Source organism: Rhinolophus sinicus, chromosome 4 (genome assembly GCF_057876585.1).
Source record: "Rhinolophus sinicus isolate RSI-liver-muscle chromosome 4, RSI-T2T, whole genome shotgun sequence".
Lineage (NCBI taxonomy): Eukaryota > Metazoa > Chordata > Mammalia > Chiroptera > Rhinolophidae > Rhinolophus > Rhinolophus sinicus.
In genome coordinates, this window is record NC_142504.1 from 96,717,815 (window position 1) to 96,739,825 (window position 22,011).

At 46.7% G+C, this 22,011-nt stretch overlaps 1 protein-coding gene across 2 annotated transcripts in view; it reads right to left on the bottom strand.

Annotated features, from left to right (window-relative positions):
• Positions 1–14,632: 14,632 nt before the first annotated feature.
• Positions 14,633–22,011, bottom strand: part of ST8SIA5 (ST8 alpha-N-acetyl-neuraminide alpha-2,8-sialyltransferase 5) — a 48,837-nt gene continuing 41,458 nt past the window's right edge. For both annotated transcript variants that reach the window (XM_019739696.3, XM_019739697.3), the window contains one exon: positions 14,633–21,603. In XM_019739696.3, coding sequence (XP_019595255.1) covers positions 21,135–21,603 — 469 coding nt within the window. In that variant the 3' untranslated portion in view covers positions 14,633–21,134. The remainder of the gene's footprint in view (positions 21,604–22,011) is intronic.

A 22,011-nucleotide genomic window follows, 5' to 3' on the forward strand; every position in this document is an offset into this window, starting at 1 on the left:
CGGTGGCTCAGGCGGTTAGAGCTCCGTGCTCCTAACTCCGAAGGCTGCCGGTTCGATTCCCACATGGGCCAGTGGGCTCTCAACCAGGTTGCCAGTTCAATTTCTCGAGTCCCGCAAGGGATGGTGGGCTCTGCCCCCTGCAACTAAGATTGAACACGGCACCTTGAGCTGAGCTGCCTCCCGGATGGCTCAGTTGTTGGTTGGAGCGCGGGCTCTCAACCACAAGGTTGCCAAGTTCAATTCCTCGACTCCCGCAAGGGATGGTGGGCAGCGCCCCCTGCAACTAAAATTGAACACGGCACCTTGAGCTGAGCTTCCGCTGAGCTCCCGGATGGCTCAGTTGGTTGGAGCCTGTCCTCTCAACCACACGGTTGCCGGTTCAACTCCCGCAAGGGATGGTGGGCTGTGCCCCCTGCAACTAGCAACGGCAACTGGACCTGGAGCTGAGCTGCGCCCTCCACAACTAAGACTGAAAGGACAACAACTTGAAGCTGAACAGCACCCCCTACAACTAAGATTGAAAGGACAACAATTTGACCATTGTTCCCCCAATAAAGTCCTCTTCCCCTTCCCCAATAAAAAAAAAAAAAAAAAAAAAAAAAAAAAAAAAAATAGTATTGGATAATAGAAAGCGGAATAATAGAATGTGGAGAAAAGGGATCCCTCCTACACTATTGGTGGGATTGTAAATTGGTGCAGTCACTATGGAAAACAGTATGGAGTTTCCTCAAAAAATTAAAAATAGAACTGCTGGGCCGGCCCGGTGGCTCAGGCGGTTAGAGTTCCGTGCTCCTAACTCCAAAGGCTGCCGGTTCGATTCCCACATGGGCCAGTGGGCTCTCAACCACAAGGTTGCCAGTTCAATCCCTCGAGTCCCGCAAGGGATGGTGGGCTGCGCCCCCTGCACCTAGCAATGGCAACTGGACCTGGAGCTGAGCTGCGCCCTCCACAACTAAGACTGAAAGAACATCTTGAAGCTGAACAGAACCCTCCACAACTAAGATTGAAAGGACAACAACTTGACTTGGAGAAAAGTCCTGGAACTGCACACTGTTCCCCAATAAAGTCCTGTTCCCCTTCCCCAATAAAATCTTTAAAAACAAAAAAATAGAACTGCTATATGATCCAGCAATTCCACTTCCAGGTATTTATTCAAAGAAAACAAAAACACTAATCCAAGAAGATATATGGACCCCTATGTTCATTGCAGCACTACTAGTAAAAACTAAGATATGAAAGCAACCTAGATATCCATTAATGATGGATAAATAAAGATGTGGTATACACACACACACACACACACACACACACACACACACACAGAGGAATATTATTCAGCAAGACAAAGAATGAAATCTTGCCATATGAGACAACATGGATGGACTTAGAGGGTATTATGTCAAGTGAAATGTCAGACAAGCTTGGAGTTCCGGAAAAATGGCGGAGTGAGGTGAGCCTCTGTAAAGCTCCCCTGGAATTTACAAAGAATCGAACAACAAAAACTCCACAAAGGACTCCCTGCACAGCAGACAGGCAAGACGAAGAGGCCCACTACCGACTGAAATCACCTACAGGTGGGAGATTCGCGCGCGAGCGGGGGGAGGAGGAAAGTGAGAAGCGGGCGGAGACGCAGCTCCGCGGGCGCAGGACTCAGACCCAGCTCAGTGCGCCGAGCTCGCTGCTTCCCGGAACTACCGCAGCTGCGGGAGATCGGACTGCTAGGGCTCCGCCAGGGCTCCACAGGGCTGAGGGGACAGCATATAACACGGCTGAACCCAACGCTCACGGCAGAGACCTCGGAGAAAAGACTGAGGGAAAAAGGCTGAAAACGGTGGTTTAAGCCCGCACTGCCGAGCAGAGAACGGAGCCTTAGGCACTGAGACTAGCCGCCCCCTCCCTCCCCTCTCAGAGCTCGCCCCGCCCCCACCTGCCCGGTGCTAGAAGCGAAACAGTAGCAGTGTCAGATCAAAACAACAGAAAATTTGCTATATTTGAGAACTGTGGCCCACAAACACAAATCCACAGCCCAACTAGTTCCGGCAAAGGGAAGAGAGCTGTGGAAGCAGGACAGGCTGTGGTGGTGGTCGCTGCCATTGCTCTGGGCCACCTCTCACAGCTCACCCCGCCCCTGGCCCCACCTATCTGGGCGGTTCCCTGCAGGAGTAAACAGAACTGCTGAACAAAAGAAAGACCTCTTCCTATCAACTTGTTGCAGAAGTCACTCCTGTAGATGTCTAGGAAGAGAAATAGTAAACCAGTAATCGCCATGAGTAACCAAGGCAACAAGATAGCTCAGAAAGAAAGTGAAAAATCTCCAGAAAAGGCACTTAAATATACAGAAATATGTGACTTAAATGACAGAGAATTCAAGGCTGCAGTTCTGAAAAAACTCAACGAGATACAAGAAAACACAGATAGGCAGTTAAATGAACTCAGAAACTCAATTAAAGAACAGTATGAGCATTTTACGAAAGAGATTGAAATTTTAAAAAAGAACCAAATAGAATTTCTGGAGATTAAGAACTCAATAGAAGAAATTAAGAATGAAATAACCAGCTTAGGTAGTAGAGTTGACCAGATGGAGGAAAGAATCAGTGACATCGAAGATAGAAACCTGGAAATGACACAGATAGAAGAAGAAAGAGACTTGAGACTTAAAAGAAATGAAAGAACTCTACAAGAACTTTCTGACTCCATCAGAAAGAGCAATATAAGAATAATGGGCATACCAGAAGGAGAAGAAAGAGAGAAGGGAACAGAGAATATATTCAAACAAATCGTCGATGAGAACTTCCCAAATTTGTGGACAGAACTGGACCCTCGAATCCAAGAAGCAAATAGAACACCTAGTTACCTCAATCCCAACAGGCCTTCTCCAAGGCACATTGTACTGAAGCTGTCTAAAATCAACGACAAAGAAAGAATCCTCAAGGCAGCCAGGGAAAAGAAGACGGTAACTTACAAAGGAAAGCCCATTAGATTATCATCAGATTTTTCAGCAGAAACTCTACAAGCCAGGAGGGAGTGGAACCAAATATTCAAACTATTGAAAGAGAGAAATCATGAGCCAAGAATAATATATCCAGCAAAGATATCCTTTAGATATGAAGGAGGAATAAAGACCTTTCCAGACATACAGAAGCTGAGGGAATTTTCTAATACACGACCTGCACTACAAGAAATACTAAAGGAGGCTATTCGACCACCATCAACAGGGACAATTTGTGGCAACCAAAACTCAAAAAGGGGGAGAATAAAGGCCTGAACCGGAATATGGGAATGGAGAAAGTAAGCGTGCTGAAGAAAATGGAATACTCTAAATATCAAACTTACTTTTACATAAACTTAAGGGTAACCACTCAAAAAAAATCCAGAACTGAAATATATACTGAAATAAAAGAAGAAACAGAGGGAAACATCATAGAATACCACCACACAGAAATAATAGACAACAACAAAAAGGCAAAGAAACAATGGAGACACAGCCTTACCAGAAAACTAAAGATAGAATGACAGGAAATTCTCACATATCAATAATCACCCTAAATGTAAATGGACTGAACTCACCAATAAAAAGGCACAGAGTAGCAGATTGGATCAAAAAACTAAACCCAACCATATGCTGTCTCCAAGAGACACATCTCAGCTACAAGGACAAGCATAGACTCAAAGTGAAAGGGTGGAAATTGACACTCCAAGCAAATGGTGCCCAGAGAAAATCAGGTGTAGCCATAATGATATCAGATGAAACAGACTTCAAGGTGAAAAAGATAACAAGAGACAAAGATGGACATTTCATAATGGTGAAGGGGACTGTAAAACAAGAAGACATAACAGTCATCAATATTTATGCCCCCAGTCAGGGAGCACCGAAATACACCAAGCAACTACTAACAGAACTAAAGGGAGAAATTGACCAAAACACAATTATACTAGGGGACTTAAATACATCATTGACAGCTATGGATAGATCATCCAAACAGAAAATAAATAACGACATAGTAGCCCTAAATGACACATTAGATGAAATGGACATAATTGACATTTATAGAGCACTTCATCCTAAAACATCAGACTACACATTCTTTTCTAGTGTACATGGAACATTCTCAAGGATAGACCATATATTGGGACATAAAATCAGTCTCAACAAATTTAAAAAGATTGAAATCATACCATGCATATTCTCTGATCACAAGGCTTTGAAATTGGATATCAACTGTAAAAAGAAAGCGGGAAAAAACACAAATACATGGAGACTAAACAACATACTTTTAAAGAAGGACTGGGTCAAAGAAGAAATTAGAGGAGAGATCAAAAGATACATAGAAACAAATGACAATGAAAATACATCCTACCAAAATTTTTGGGATGCAGCGAAAGCAGTTTTAAGGGGGAAATTTATCTCATTACAGGCCTATCTCAAGAAACAGGAAAATTCCCAAATAAATAACCTCATGTTACACCTTAAAGAACTAGAAAAAGAAGAACAGGTAAAACCCAAGGTCAGCAGAAGAAAGGAAATAACAAAAATTAGAGCAGAAATAAATGAAATAGAGAACAGAAAGACAATAGAAAAAATTAATGCGACAAAGAGCTGGTTCTTTGAGAAGATTAACAAAATTGACAAACCCTTGGCTAGACTTACTAAGATAAAAAGAGAGAAGACACTGATTAACAAAATCAGAAACGTAAAAGGGGAAGTTATCACGGACACCACAGAAATACAAAGGATCATCCAAGAATACTATGAAGGACTATATGCCACCAAATTCAACAACCTAGAAGAAATGGATAAGTTCTTAGAAACATATAGCCTTCCAAGGCTGAACCATGAAGAACTGGAAAATCTAAACAGACCGATCACCAGTAACGAAATTGAATCAGTCATCCAAAACCTTCCCAAAAGCAAAAGTCCGGGACCAGATGGCTTCACTAGTGAATTCTACCAAACCTTCAAAGAGGATCTAATACCAATTCTGCACAAACTCTTCCAAAAAATTGAAGAAGAAACAGTACTCCCCAACACATTTTATGAGGCCAACATTACCCTGATACCAAAACCTGGTAAAGACAGCACAAAAAAAGAAAACTACAGACCAATATCTCTGATGAATACCGATGCAAAAATTCTAAATAAAATTCTAGCAAATCGAATACAACAATGCATTAAAAAGATTATTCATCACGACCAAGTGGGGTTCATCCCCGGGGCACAAGGATGGTTCAACATACGCAAATCCATCAATGTGATACATCATATAAACAAAATAAAGGACAAAAATCATATGATTATATCAATTGATGCAGAAAAAGCATTTGACAAGATACAACATCCATTTATGATTAAAACACTTAATAAAATAGGTATAGAAGGAAAATACCTTAACATAATAAAAGCCATATATGACAAGCCCTCTGCTAATCTCATAATTAATGGAGAAAGACTGAAGCCCTTTGCTCTACGTTCAGGAACACGACAGGGATGTCCCCTATCACCTCTGCTTTTCAACATCGTGTTGGAAGTCCTTGCCAGAGCAATCAGGCAAGAGAAAGAAATCAAAGGCATCCAAATTGGGAATGAAGAAGTTAAATTATCACTCTTTGCAGATGACATGATGCTATATATAGAAAACCCTAAAGACTCCACCAAAAAGCTATTAGAAACAATCAACGAATACAGTAAAGTTGCTGGCTACAAAATCAACGCACAAAAGTCCATTGCCTTCCTATATACCAACAATGAAATCTCAGAAAAAGAAATACAAAAAACAATTCCTTTTACAATTGCATCAAAAAGAATAAAATACCTAGGAATAAACTTAACCAAGGATGTGAAAGACCTATATGCTGAAAACTATAAGACTTTTCTGAAAGAAATTGAAGAAGACACAAAGAAATGGAAAGACATTCCGTGCTCATGGATTGGAAGAATCAACATAGTTAAAATGGCCATATTACCCAAAGCAATATACAGATTCAATGCAATCCCCATCAAAATCCCAATGGCATATTTTAAAGAAATAGAACAAAAAATCATCAGATTTGTTTGGAACCACAAAAGACCCCGAATAGCCAAAGCAATCTTAAGAAAAAAGAACTATAATGGAGGTATCACACTTCCTGACTTTGGCCTGTACTACAGGGCCACAATAATCAAAACAGCATGGTATTGGCAGAAAAACAGACATATAGACCAATGGAATAGAATTGAGAACCCAGAAATAAAACCACATAAATATGGACAGATAATTTTTGACAAAGAAGCTAAAAACATACAATGGAGCAAAGACAGCCTCTTCAATAAATGGAGCTGGGAGAATTGGATAGCCACGTGCAAAAGAATGAAACTGGACTGCTATTTGTCACCATGTACCAAAATTAATTCAAAATGGATCAAAGACTTAAGCATAAGACCTGACACAATAAACTGCATAGAAGAAAACATAGGTACTAAACTTATGGACCTTGGGTTCAAAGAGCATTTTATGAATTTGACTCCAAAGGCAATGGAAGTAAAAGCTAAAATAAACAAATGGGACTATATGAAACTTAAAAGCTTCTGCACAGCAAAAGAAACCATTGACAAAATAAAGAGGCCACCAACTGAATGGGAGAAGATTTTTGCAAACAGTGCCTCCGATAAGGGGCTAGTATCCAGAATATACAAGGAACTCATGCAACTGAACAACAAAAAAACAAACAACCCAATTGAAAAATGGGCAGAGGACTTGAAGAGACATTTCTCCAAAGAGGACATACAAATGGCAAATAGACATATGAAAAAATGCTCAACATCACTAATCATCAGAGAAATGCAAATCAAAACCACAATGAGATATCACCTCACCCCAGTCAGAATGGCCATCATCAACAAGACAAATAGTAACAAATGTTGGAGAGGCTGTGGAGAAAAAGGAACCCTCATACACTGTTGGTGGGAATGCAGACTGGTGCAGCCGTTATGGAAGGCGGTGTGGAGGTTCCTCAAAAAATTACGAATAGAATTGCCATATGACCCAGCAATCCCTCTCCTGGGTATCTACCCAAAAAATCTGAAAACATTTAGAGATAAAGACACGTGTGCTCCAATGTTCATTGCAGCTTTGTTTACAGTGGCCAAGACATGGAAACAACCAAAATGTCCTTCGATAGATGAATGGATGAAGAAGTTGTGGTATATATACACAATGGAATACTATTCGGCAGTAAGAAAAGATGATATAGGAACATTTGTGACAACATGGATGGATCTTGAGAGTGTAATGCTGAGCGAAATAAGTCAGACAGAAAAAGCAGAGAACCATGTGATTTCACTGATATGTGGTATATAAACCAAAACAACAAAAGAACAAGACAAACAAATGAGAAACAGAAACTCATAGACACAGACAATGGTTTGGTGGTTGCCAGAGGGTAAGGGGGGTGGGGGGTGGGGGGTGGGGGGTGGGAGATATGGGTAAGGGGGATCAAATATATGGTGATGGAAGGAGAACTGACTCTGGGTGATGAACACACAACGGGATTTATAGATGATGTAATACAGAATTGTACACCTGAAATCTATGTAATTTTACTAACAACTGTCACCTCAATAAATTTAATAAAAAAAAAAAAAAAAAAAAAAAAAAAAAAAAAAAGAAATGTCAGACAAAAACAAATACCATATGATCTCACTTACATGTGGAATCTAAAGAATAAAATACATGAATAAACAAAACAGAAACAGACCCATAGATAGAAAGAACAAGCTGATGGTTGCCAAAGAGGAGGGGGTAGGGGATAGGAGTAAAAAAAATATTTTTCCACTTCAATACACATTAAAACGGCATATAAAAAAAGAGTATTAAAATTGCAAGGTTGAAAGATCACATAATTCAAAATAAATAAAAGAAAGAAATGTTAAGACTATGAAGATATTCCACCCCCAAAAAATGCTGACGCCTGGGTCCCACTCCCAGAGATCATGATTCACTCCTTCTAGGGGGGAGCCTGGACATGGAGTTTTCAAAGCTCCCAGCTGATGCAGGACCTGTGAGCAGCAGTGGACACTCACATCCTCCCCAAGGCCTGGGGCAGCTTTGTTCTTTGCAGCCACTCAGGTCCCCACAAATGGAAGGCATCTCTGATCCTAAACATCCTCGTTACCTAGGAAAGATCAACTTCGCCTTGTCCCCTGTCCTGCTGAGGGACAGCTCAGAAATCAGAATGAGGAAATGTCTATTACACTGTTTTGTATACCTGAAACTAAAACACACAAAAAACAAACAAACAAACAAACAAACAACAACAACAACAAAAACAGAAAAGAAAAAAAAGGAGAAAAGAGAAAACCACACACACACACACACACACACACACACACACACACACGTCAGGATGAACAATACTAGTGAGGTTTAGTTGTGGGTGACGCTCGCCCCCTGCTGCCACGGTGTGGTTTGACCGCTGTTGTGAATACCATTTAGGTTCTTTAGGAGGCCTTCAAGATTACTGGGAAATACTAGGGAAATGTTTTTCATTTAATCTTTGTGAAACGCAGGCTTTTTCGCTCCTCTTCCCAGCCAGGCCATCACTTTCTATCCTATTCACCTCCTCCCTCTCTTGGGAGCTGAGGTCTGACCCAGCCTCACCAAAGAATTAGTCTCTGTGGATGTTTAACGCCCAATCTTCTACGGGAATCTTGGCGGGTTTGCTCCCAGGCTGCTCTCAGAGCCAATGCCCCGGACAGAGCCATTACCCTCCTTTGGGTGGACAGTCCCCAATCCCACTTCAGCTTCTGCCCCAGCAGTATATCCCACAGCCTTCCACTGCCAGAGTCCCCTCACTCTGGCAGAAGACACCCTTTTCCTCTGGAAAATCCTTGGCACCAGGACTCCATGGGAACTTGCCCAACTCAGCTTGACTCTGTTGCCCTGGGTCACTTGAGCTTCTCCAGGCAAGAGTGGGGCGCCAGTGCTCTGTGCCCCAACTGCAGGGAACCACAGTACACTTGCTGGGTGGTCCCACGGAAGCCCAGCCCACTGAGCCTGGGGTGAGGAGACAGCACTCACCTTGCTGGTGGGGCTTCCAAGTTCTCAAAACTGGAAAGTCTTTTCAAAAAGTCGACTACCCTAGCAGTTCTGTGCCACTTCTTTTCTAACCTTTGATCTTTGTGAAAAAGAATGAAATCTTGCCATTTGCAACAACATGAGTGGATCTAGAGGGTATTATGCTCAGTAAAATAAGTCAGACTGAGAAAGACAAATACCATATGGCTTCACTTATATGTGGAATCTAAAAACAAAACAAAATAAAAACAGACTTATAGAAACAGAGACCAAAGGGGATGGTTACCAGAAGGGAGGGTGTGGGGGAGGGGTGAAAGGGGACGAGGTATGCGGTCAGTAATATTCTGATAAGTTTACACAATGACAGATGATTATTAGAATTAGTGGGATGATGATATTATAATGTATAAAAATGTCAAATCACTATATTGTACACTTGAAATTAATATAACCAATATAAGATTGTATACCGAATATACTTAAAAAATAAATGTAAAAAAACTTGTTGAATGAAGTGACAAGTAGTGTGTATCTGGTGTTTATTAAATAAATAAAAGGACTACATTCAACTTCTGTCCCCCAGCTCATTGACTGATCGATTGATTGATTCAAAAATATGTATTGAAGTCCTACTTCCCTGACCTTCGGCTCCTTTTCATGCTATGATAGACTCGAATACAATACCCAGGCGTCAGGACTGCCCCCGAACAGTATCCTTAGGTTCCACAACTGCTTGCTTGAGTGTTTGGCAAGCATGAAACACAACTTAATTAATTACAATGAGATGCAACTGTAATAAGGAAATGTTTAAACATCTTGCAGCTGGCACTGAACTTCTCCAAGATGGAAGCTGAGTTGAGATCCAGCCTCAGCAGGAGACCAACCACACAGAAAATGCTTAAACAGCTCCAGAGAGAAAATGGCAGGAATGTGTATTCCATTGAGACAGAGTTGGGGAGATGAGAACTGGGAAGCAAAGAATGGAGAGGAAGAAGAGGGGCCAGAGAGATGGGCTGAGGCTGGCGCCACGTGGCCAGTCCACGTTGGGAGGTTGGCCAGTGGATGGGCTGTCCAAGGACACGTGAGCCAGGGACACCTAACATTCCATTTGAAGTCGCCTGTTTGGAAGTGGTTTCCATCTGTTTCCTATCTCCTCCCACCACAATTTGGCCCACATTCTATGATCATCAAATTAAGAAAGGGCTCCACAGATTTCCGGGTGGTTAAATGATATACAACAGAAACATGCTCAAAAGCAGGAGTCTTAGGCAAAGGGATCAAAAAAGCATCCCTGCGAATTTGCAGAGATCACAGGGAAGGCTTTGGACTTGCACAAGACGCGGACGTAAGGACGCTAAGCCGTCTTATCTACATCTCATAGACCAGCAGGCTCCAGTCAGGGTGCTTTGCGCAGGAATTAACAAACAATTTTTTTTTAACATAACCCTATTTTAAATAGGAGATGAGCATGAAAAGAACTTTTTTTAAAAAAAAAAAAAGGGGAGGGGAGGGTAATTAGTGCTCAGATGCCTTTGATGTGACTTTGGACCTTGACAGAGCTACTTTGCTTAAAGAGAGGCATGTCTTCGAAGCTACCTAGATATTGGGGTCTGCTTCCAGTTGAGGAGCATATCTCAGTTTCCCCTGCTTGGCAGCCCTGCAGCCCTCAGGAACTCTCGCTTCTCTGATAGCAGCCTGCAGTCCTCTTTCCATGTCCTTCTGCTCCCTATATAGTCGGGTCAGAGCTACCCCCAATGTGGTTTGGACCTGGTCTTTGAGACTTTCCGGTGAGCACACCTGCATCCCCGCTTGGGTTGCCATGCCTACCACAGACAGGCCTCCTGATCCTCACGTACCCCCCAACCCTGCCCAAAGAGGTGCCCAGGGTGGCTGTGCATTCCTGGGAAGAAGTCCTGGCAGCCTCCCGCATTGGGCTGCCCAGACCTGGCCACACACACACACACAGCCCCATCCCCCGATCCACTCCCTTGGAAGGGCATAGAGCTTTCCTCTCCAGGGTGAGCAAATCAATAGAGCAAGAGAGAGACTTTTTAAGCAATGCCCCAGCTCCACGCATGGATGGAGTGTCTCCACATACCAGCATAAGACGTCGTGGCCTCCCTCTTCTTTTCCAATGAAAAAGGCTCCATGGAGCACAAAGCCGTGTGATTCGGCTTCCGGGAGAGGAAAGCAGGGCAGGGATGGGGCTGAGGAGTATGTGAAGGTCATGGCCATGTGGCTACTTTGTCTTCACATACCGGAGGCCACGCAGGGATGAGTGGGTGCCACCAACCCTTCAGGGACAAGCTCCGCGGGCTGCCTGCACATGAGCCCCTAGGCAAGGCCTTCTGGAAACTGACATCAAGCCTGGCTGAAGCTGTGCCCAGGTGCTGCAGGGCAAAGGTTTCCGCTGTCCTCCTGCTGACCCCATTGCCTGTCTTGGCTTCATTCTGGGAATGAGTGGCAGGACATTGACTCCGAACAGTACCACGCAACAACCCGTTGTATGTTCATGGAGCTACAGTGTTAGGTTAAAAAAAAAAACACATATACATATGTTTCACGGTTCAAACAATACGGCTTTGAAGAAGAGTTATAGTTTTCTGAAGGAAGGTCCATCAGGCCCAGAAAGAGAACTTGTAAGCCACCACGACCCGGCCACACCCCTAAAATGTGCGTGCAGAGTGTGGGAGGAGCCCCAGAGAGGACTAGCTGGCCCCCCAAAGTGACCTTGGAGGCAGGAACTTGTTGAGAAGCCAGACACGGTGGGAAGCAAGGGTCCTGCTGGAGAAAGGTGCTGGAGGGCTGGATCCTGGGTGGGCTGGCAACAGCTGCTGCTTGGGACCCCATCAGGCTCTTCCCAAATGGCCGCAGCACCAGGGCGCTGGCAGCACAAGCTTGATGCCCTCCACACTCTCATGTTGCTCAGACCTGTGGCCTTGGGTGACTCTCTCCAAGTACAGCTGCCTCCCCTCCCACCCCACCAGGGATAGCCACCCAGTGCTATTAACTCTTGGGTGGCCAGGGCTTGGAGCCCAGAGAAAAATGAACACCAATCAGGCCCCGCCACACAGCTACTGGGCAGGGATTGAGGCCGGAGGGATGCCCAGGCCTGGGCCAGACTCCAGATCAGCTGAATGACCTGATCATCAGAGGGATGAAAGCTCAGGGCCTAGGAGACACAGCAAGACACGGTCACCTCCCCCTGCCCCTGGGGAGCTTGGGCACTCAACAACAGAGCACCACCTCCAATCCCATGTGACTTGGGGCATGACACTGTCATGTTTCTGGGCCTCAGTTAAGTAGGGATGCCCCTGTCTGCCCCACCCTCTTCACAGGAACACAGCGAGGCCAGGTAAGAAAAAAGGATGGTGAAGGTATTTATAAAGCACAAGTGTTGATCGTGGAGGGGAAAGTCGTATTCCTCAATTCACAAGTAAACCCAGGCCTGAGTCACTGCAGAGCCAGCCCAGCCCCAGCTTAGGGCCTGATCACCACCTCCCACCCCCACCCTGCCGCCACAATAAGGACACAGCCACCCAGCAGAAGGGCAGAAAGAGGCTGCCCTGGGACCGCCACTGACCACACTGCAAGTTCCTCTGAAGGGAGGAAGGTGGAAGAGACGTGTTTCTGCTCCTCCTGTCCTTTTTCTTGGGAGAAGAGGAGGAAGAGAGGGAAATGTGAGCCCCAACGAGTGAGTTTCCCCATCTCATTTACCCTGCATCATCAGATAATAAACGATTTCACCTACCGGAACTTCAAGATGACTGAAGGCTAACCTTTTAAGCACCAAGATTGCAATGAACATGTTGTGTTTGGGGATGATTGGGGATGGAAGTAATTCTAAAGTGGCTCAGGTGCTTCTCTGCCTTCTTACAGTGCGCTGAACGATGTTTGATGGTTTTCATACCTCAGCTTGGTGTGGACGTCGCAGAGGGAACTGATCTGAAATATTTCGTTTCCCTTTCGGTTATTAGGACACATTTACCCCTCCACTAAATGATCATTTGCTGTTTTCTGAGATACATAGTTTTGGTCTTTTTAATGCCATTACTATTAAGCTATTAGCTGCCACTTCTGCTGTGTCTAGCACCTTTTATCATGCTCTTAGTTTGCTTGATTATAAGAAGCCAGAACCAAGTTCACTAGAATTGAAGTCAAAATTAAAGGGGACACCCTGAGGGATGTGCTGTTAGCAAAACATTTGGTCTTTGATACGGAGTTTATAGCATCAATTTGAGGGGCTGAAAATTAATTTTCTGTCGCTAAGTCCCTGGCTCCCTGGGGGCTGAGTGAACTCACTGGATATATTGTCCTGGGAAGTGAGGAGTGCTTGGACCTTGTGTCAGTAAAATAGCAACCATTTCCTCCTTTAACAAGTCAAGATGTTCAGGGGTTTTGTAAACTTTGTGGCAGAATATGGAATTCTGAGCTGCCACAGGGATCGAGTTCTCACGGGGACCACACTGCTGGGGGCGTCTTTGAGGGAAGGGCCGGGGACTTGTCTCCAGTTGGAGGAAGAAGAGATTGAAGTATTACCGTGTTTCCCCAAAAATAAGATCTAGATGGACCATCAGCTCTAATGCGTCTTTTAGAGCAAAAATTAATATAAGACCTGGTTCTATATTATAGTAAAATAAGACCGGGTCTTATATTAATTTTTGCTCCAAAAGACGCATTAGAGATGATTGTCCAGCTAGGTCTTATTTTCGGGGAAACACGGAGACTAGCTGGTTTCAACTTTTCCAAGGGAAAGTGGGGAAGGAGGGAAGAACATGATCCAGTGGGTGTGAATCCAGCCCCAGGCCACTCAGTTCATTTCTGTGGGACCCTCCTTCTGTTTGTTTTTTTTGGGGGTGAAGGAAGCCAGAGCCCTGGGCCCAGCTTTCTCCCCTAGTGGCCCAGGAACTCCCCCCACAATTCTAGAGGATATAAAACTTTTACCCCAACGCTATGCAAATCCTTTAGTTGAAGGAAATGAGTTACTTGGTTGCCAAGGGAACCATCCCCCAACTGGAAAGAGAGACAGTCACTGATTTCTGCCTTTGGTGCCGAGAGCTAAGTCATGGTTGTGTGTCTTTCTCTTTCTTTTCTTTGTTTTTTAAAGAGAAAAAGGTTCACAAAAGAGACTATGCAGTGGAAATATCCAAAGTGGCATAAAAGATGTGCAAAGCTATTGCCTCTTGGGACACTGAGTCCAGCTGTCCAAGCAAGACCAGGTCTGCTCTGACCTTCGGCAAAGGCGCCAAGGCTGCCGGAAGCCAGGGACTGACCCAGGACAACTGCTCAAGACAAAAACAAAAATCAGAATGCTATTATAGGGACACTGAAAACAGTTTATATCATTGGAGAACAGCTAGTACCTAAGCGATTCTATATAAAATAAGCCGATCCCCAAAATACAGATACTGTATGATTCCACTTATATGAGGTACCTAGAGGCATCAGATCCACAGAATCAGAAAGCAGAATGGTGGTTGCCAGGGGCTGGGAGAGGGGGACATGGGGAGTTGAAAAGCACTCTGGAGATTGTTTGCATGACAGTGTGAATATACTGAACATTACTAAACTGTACACTTAAAAATAGTTAAGATGGTAAATTTATGTGCGTTTTACCACAGTTAAAAATGAAAACAAAACAAAACAAAAAACAAACCCAGAAATCTCTGATAATGTCAAGGCCAAAACAGATCCTGTAAATGTCACAGATTCCTGAGCAGTGAATTTTTGATGCTAGTTTAATAGCGGGTGATGTAGTACATTTATATTTATAGAAAACACAGAAGTTGGGTCACGTGCCAGATTCTTGTTTTCACTCTTTTCTAACTTAAGACTCCAATCTGAATTGTGAGCCGGACGTCGCCCCCTCACCTGGCGGCAGCCCCTGAACCACAAGTGGTGCAGAGTGGTTCTCTCCAGCAGCTGTGCCTGCCAATGTCACCTGGGACGCTGTGCTAAGTTGATGCCTTGGCATTGCTGCCCTCCCCCGATAGGCCCCGAGTTCAGAGCTGGGGTTTTAACAAGCACCCAGGGGATTCACGTACAGGTGATGTACACTCCACCCTTTAAAGAACACACTGCTGTATCACGATGACGTGTAGGATGTGAGCGGCCTCCATACACTACCCTGCTTTGACCAGACCTCCAAACAACAGAAGGCGCACGCTGGCCTTGTCTGACCCCTGAACCACAAGCAGCATCCTCGAGGAGGGGTGCCCTGGTTGCCAGGAGAGGCCAGGGTGTGTGCTAAACTCAGAGCAGCACCATCCTCCCCCCCCCTCCCCAAGAAAAGAGCCCCAAGGTCTTGGCCTTCTACCAGGCCTCTGGAGCAGATGGTTTGCAGAGTTCAGCTCATCTCTTTCTCAGCCAATAAGTAACACATTCCACTTGTTTTTTTGTGACACTATTGATAAATCCCTCATGCCAACTCGCACCTCAGCACAGTGATACAAGATCCTGATAAATCTATACGGTTTTGAGGAGAGAAGATAAATGGAAGGAAGGGAAAAAGGAAAACATCCTTCCCTTATTTAGTTTAAACTAGAGAAAGAGGGTTGGTTAGCAGGCAAAAGGGATGAGCAAGAAGATTATAATGGGGGGAAACAAAGAGGGTAACAGAGACAGGGTGATAGAGCCAGCAAGCGACCAAAACACAGACATTTCAGCCTCCTGGGCCCCAAGCTCCCCAAGGATCGGTGGTGGAGTCTGCGTAGCTCAAGCTTTCCACAGAGAAGGTACGAGGCAAAAAAAACAGAGGACTCTCTTAAGCTGATAATTTCACGGGTGTTACGCAGGTTATTAATAGGGTTTCCTGAACCATGGAGCCCACTAGGTAACCAGAGACCCCACTGCCATAGTAAACATGTGTCTATGTGCCAGTGCTGGGGGCCCAAGATGAGCCAGATATGGTGGCTTCCCTTAGGGAAAGGACAAACCCTCAGCCAAGGACACAAGATGCCCACGCCATGTGCCATGAGGACGTCCTCACAGAAGTCAGTGATGGTTGGAGCAGAAGAACAGAGGAGAGCGTGCCCTGCTCAGGTTCACAGAGGGGAGGACACAGGACATGACTTGACATCATCTTCAAGAGTGACAGAGTAAAGGGGAGGAGAGAGGAAGGCAGGAAAGTGGGGCCAATCCAGGCATTTTCAACAGCTTGTGCAAAGGCACAGGAGAAATATGGGGATGGGGTGGGAAGATGGCAGGAGGGTCTCTAGGAAGTGAGTGAGCCAGCTTGGGCCATGCCCTACATGACTCGTAGGGAATCTGGACTATATGGTACAGGCATGTAAGGGACTTCACCAAAGGTGTTTCCAGAAAGTAATTCTCTAGAAGCAGAAGATCAGTCAGAGGGCCTGAGTTTAGGGCAGAAGAGATGCAGGTAGGGAATGAATTCAAGGGACATTTATGAGTTAGAATTGACATGATTTGGAAAACAAAACAACCTAGAGGGTGAAGGAGCAGTAAGAACCAAGGGTGATCCAGGTTTGGGGTTAAGTGGCCAGTGGTGGGGTAGAGCCATTCACCAAGGGATGACTGGGGAAGGGAGGAGGCAGAGAGAACCTGCATACCCTGGTTGTCTAGTTAGTGTCGATTACTGTGCTAGGCATCGTGTAACCGTAATCCACGTAACCCTCGTCACAGCTGGTGAGGCTGGTATCCTGGCCTCGTTCCTCAGATGATGAAACTGAGCCTCTAGGGGCTTCAGCAACTCCCCCGAGGTCACCCAGCTAGTAAGTGGCAGGAGGTGACGCGGAGTCCAGATTATCCTTTTAACTATACCAGTCGAGGACACATTCAAGTTTGAGAGGGCGCAGGTACAGGTGTATAGGAGGCCACAGTGAGCACATTTCTGATGCTCTGAGGGAGAGCCGGTCCGGAGGGAGGGGGTTTAAGATGCAAGGACAGGAGGGACTTGAGGCTGTGAAGAGAGAAGATTTCTGAAGCAATGCTCCTAGAAAGAGAAGAGAACCCTGAGGTAGCTTCACAGAAGATGAATCAATAAAGGGGCCAGAGCAGGAACATTCAGAGAGACAGGGGGAAAGTTGGGGGAGAGTGGTTTGTCAGGAAACAAAGGAGAAGAAGACTCAAAAAAACCAAAGGCCACCTCTGTCACATGTCACATGGATGTCAAGGATCGGGCCTAAGAAGTATCCACTGCTTTGGCCATTACCATCTTTCTCCTGCCCACCTTCAGAATTCAGGATGGACTCTGCCATGTGCTTGCCCTCCTCTCCTGATAACTGTCCCCAAGCCAGGACTTGCCAGCACTCAGCACAGCTCGTGGGTGCTTGTGGGCCTCCTGGTTCAGCATCTGGATACACCCACTGGACTGGGAGCTCCAAGAGGGCAGAGGCTACATTTTGGTCATCACCACGATAGTTCTCCAGCACCCAGCCCAATGCCTGGCACAAAGTGAGCCCTCAGCTAATATGTGTTGAAGCCCTGGCTGATGCCAGCTTGGTGCTGTCCTTAGATTGTCAGAAAGTGCTGCCCCTGCCTCCTCCCCATACTCAGCAAAGGCAAGGGTGATGGGCTCTCTGTGGCACCAGGTGATAAGCTGGGCTGAGTTGCTGCGACAGCACTGCTGAAATGGTCTCAGAGGCAGCACCTGACCTTGAGCCACCTTCCCTTTTGCTTGGCTAAGCACCAAGTCATTTATTTACTTGTTTTTGCTGCCTTTCAACCCTGAAGCAGTGGGTTGAGCACAAAGGAAGATGCACCTTTGTTTGTGGAGCGTCAGCTGCCCCTAAATAAGAATTTAACTGGTAGTGTACAATACAGGGTGGGATAGTGATGGGGCTGCGAGGAACGTGATGGAGGCTTCCTGAGTCAATGCCCGAGTCTTTCTGAGCCTTTGAAAAATGTTTGTTCTACAAACTCTGGCTGCAGGAAAAAGAGAGTGGCCTGGAAATCAGGAGATCGGGTGAGTCCCAGCTGAGGCACTAGCTGGCCATGGGACCTTGGGCAAGTCACTTAACATGCTGTGATTTGATGTGGGCACCTCTCCTCACCTGCAAAATGTGGATAGGGCCTCAGTTCCCCTCCAGTGCCAGAACGGCATCCATTCTACTGTGGGTGGGTTAGTGCTACTTCCAGGAGCAGGGTTGGGGGGAGTGGGGAGTCTATAAGTGAAGACTGCTTTTTGGACCCAAGACAGCCTCCTGTGCTCATCACAGCCTCGCAGAGCAATTGTCCCTAGAGAGAGCCGAGTACCCCCTGCAGTGGAATCTCAGTCAGGATCCCTCTTGTTTGACACTGGTTGGGAAGTGGCTAAGACAGAGGTTTGGAGCTTAGGGAAGTCCTGTTATGCTTACAGGAGATAGTGCCCAGAAAGACCTCAGTCTAGGGCCTGACACAGAATGAGTCGGTAAATCTTAGCTATGGTGATCATAAATATCATTTATGGCTTCGTTCCAAATATCATGAATGCCTCAAAAGAAATTAGAGATTATAGAGACCCTAGAGACTGAAGCCTCTAGTTGTAGAGATGAGGAAACTGAGACCCTAAGGGAGAGGAAGAAACTTGCCCTAAGACTAGAGCAGAAATAGGACCATGAGTCATGTGACCCAGTGCCTACGTGGGGTGACTCCTCATGCTCCATCCCCAGCTCTTACAACGGCCCTGGCTGAGACAGACACCAGCCCACAACACCCTCGGCTGTGAGAACCCTGATGTCTGACTCACCAAGGCTTCAGCTCCCAAACACTGCCCCACCTGGAATGTAAACATTACGCCCAGGGCTTCTGGAAGTGGGTCTGTCCACAGCAGGCACTCGGTAGAGACCCAGGCATGACCTGACCCAGGTGACACCCCCATTCTGTGCCTGTTCCTTTGAGTAGGACAAAATGGTCTTTAAGAGCCTTCTAGTTCTGACATTCCGTGGTCTCAAGAACTGGGCTCAATTAACTACAGACAAGTGGCTGGAAACCTCAGTTTACCAGAATCTTTCCCAGAAGCTCCTTCCTTGGGAGAAATAGGCAGAAACCAAGAAAGCATAACCATCCACTGTCCTTGTGCAGTTCTTCCCGCTTTACCAAGGACTTGGGCGTACCTTGTCACCTGGCTACTTCCCTGCTGTGCAGACAAGCAGGCTGAGGCTCCGAGCAACCAGACGGTTTCCGAGTTGGAACCAGGGCTCAGCACAAAGGTGGAAGGTCGGCATCTAGAACAGCACTGTGCAAGGAGCACATGGTCTATGATGACCCACCAACATGAAAAAAAGCCAAGGTGAAGTGGTTTCACCAAGAAAGAAGCCTGGGTCGTAAGCCTGGAGGCGCAGGATGGCACCCGTGCTCTCCTCTGTCTCCTATTGGCTGGGCCTGTTGCTCTGCCTGTAAAATAAGGTGATCAGATAAAAGCACGCTCCCTGCTGTGTTCTCCTAGCTCTTCCTCCCCCTCCTCAGAGCACCCAGCATTCAGGGCTGGATTTTGTTAATGATCTGCCTGCTACCCGTATTAGACAGAAATGCCGCCTATATGGGCAGACTTCAGAGACACTGCGAGTTCGGTTCCAGACCACCGCCATACAGTGAATTGTAATCTTTTTGCTGGTGGAGGGTCTTGCCTTCAATTGGTAAAAAACACAACATCTGAGAAGAGCTCAATAAAGTGAAGGGCAACAAAACGAGGTGTGCCTGTAGTTGTCATCATGTCTTCCCAAGCCCAACCCCAGATCAAAGCAGAACAGGCTTGTGGAATAGGCCTGTTTACAGAAGGGAGGGACGAAAAGGAAGAAGGGAAAGGGGACAGGAGGGAAGTGGGGGGAATAGAAGGAGGGAAGGGGCTGACGTCCCCCAAGCACTGATTACACAAAGCTGAATTCTAAGGCAATTCACCAACGGTGTCTATTAGGCACAGCTGCGTTAATGATGGAAATGCCAGCGGGAAGCAAAGGGAATGGATTTCAGATGCAACACGGCATATTAAAGCCCTTTTAGCCTAGGCACAGCTGACTTCCCAAAGTGCAGGCCCTGTGGGTCCATATGCCTGCAGGCCACCAGGCTGTGCCATGTGGGAAGTCCCATCTTTACAGTAGACCCCTCAGTGACGCTGGTATCAGAGGCCATGATGTGCTTCCATCCACTAAGCACTAAGCTCACCAGTTACATGGCAGCACCAGCCAGGCAGAGCCTTACGATTCCTGTTCAGAAAGGCGATATAGCAGGATTGTGCAGTATTCAGGAACATAAAGAGGAATGGATCTTATAAATAACTCCTGGTTAAAACAGCCGAAAATAAGGAGACAGAAGAGGAAGCAAATCGCTAAGCACTTATTAAGTCGATAACATTGGCTTCAGAACCTTAGTGCAATGGCTGGTCTGGTTTATTTCCTTCTCATCAAAAGATCAAATGCAGGATTGAATTTGGAGGCACCAAGACAGTGTGTGTGTGTGTGTGTGTGTGTGTGTGTGTGTGTGTGTATTTGAAAGTTGTGGCTCTCCTCAGCTGAGGGTATCTTGGTGAAGATCCTAACACACAGGCCTTGCATTCCATCTCATGGTGTCATTTTAATAGACTCAGTCAGTTGGTGTGACCTTGGTTGATAAGCCTCTGGACCTCTCTGAGCCACTCTATCTTCACAGGAAGGTCTGGTGGCGGGGTTGCCCTCTACTCTCTGAGATTCTAGAGAGCAAATCAGGGCTGAAGCCTCGGTATAAAACTCAGGAACCCAAAAGTCTGAATTAAACCTCGCACATGCTCACAGGTCCTGTCTCCCCCTTTTCCATTCTCTGTGGGCCTTCCTTCCTGTAGGTGACAAGGCCGCGACAGTTTGTGCTCCTCTTGGATGCTAAAATTGAGTGGAAATGTGCTTTATTCACTTGCAGTCCCCAGGGCCCAGATCTCGCATTGTGGTCAGGGCTAAGACACAGGGCCCAGGCTAAGGTCCGGGATGCCTGGCACAGAGCTGATTGCCGCAGCCCCCACCCCTGCCTCTGGGCCCACAGGTCCCAAGAAGGAAGCGGAACTACCGAGGGAGTGGCGGCCTTTCATCCAGGCCCTCGCACTGCCCTGCCCGGCACAGGGGGGAAGAGGACGGTGAGGTGTTGGGTGCCGGGTGGGGCCGGGCGGCCTCCTTGCCCTCAGCAGCAGCTGCAGGTGCCCGTGTGCACACGCAGAATGCCGCGGCTGTGCAGGTGCAGGAAGTTGAAGATCTCAGAGGGCATGGCGTGAAAGCCCGGGCGCGGCTTGACGTTGTCATAGTAGTGATGGGTGATGTAGAGCCCTGAGGGGTTCATGGGGAAGGCCCAGAAGCCAAACAGGTGCACCTCCTCGCAGAGCTCCAGTGCCGCGGTGACCAGGATGAGGCCGGTGCTGATGCGCTTGGCTCGCACGCCCAGGCTGAGCCAGTAGCGCGACACGTTGACCAGGTACTGCGGGTGGAAGTAGTAGACGGCCTGCGGCGACTGGAAGTCGTCCAGCACGTACTTGACGCGGATGGACACGTCGGTGTTGCGCGTGTTGTAGAAGGCGGGCAGCAGAACGGAGGCGTTTTCGTACAACTGCAGCACGCGATAGAAGGGCCGCCGCCACTTCTCCAGCTTGTGGAACCTGGGCGGGCGGGTGCAGAGGGACAGGGTCGGCGGCCCACTCCCCGTGAGGTCCGGGGCCCTTGCTTCCCCCACCCCTGCACCCTGGGATCCTTTGAAAGGACCGAGGGGCGTCCTTTCATCTCAGTCACCTCAACAGGTGAATGTCCAGCCTTCCTTGGGGACAGTTATATTTTTGTAAGTGGGGCAGGAGAGAACAATCTGAACCCAAAGTGACCAATATATAGTGTGTGCCTTCAGGGCGAGGGCAAGGCTTAACCCAAACTGAGGAGGTTGGCCCTGGTGGGCTCAGTGGGGAGGTGGTGAGGGTGTGCAGGCTTTCCCTAGAGCCCTGGGGGCATTTACCTGTACGGTCTTCCCCAAGATCGAAATGCAGGATGGCAAACCAGCTGCCTGTCCTCTCAGCCAT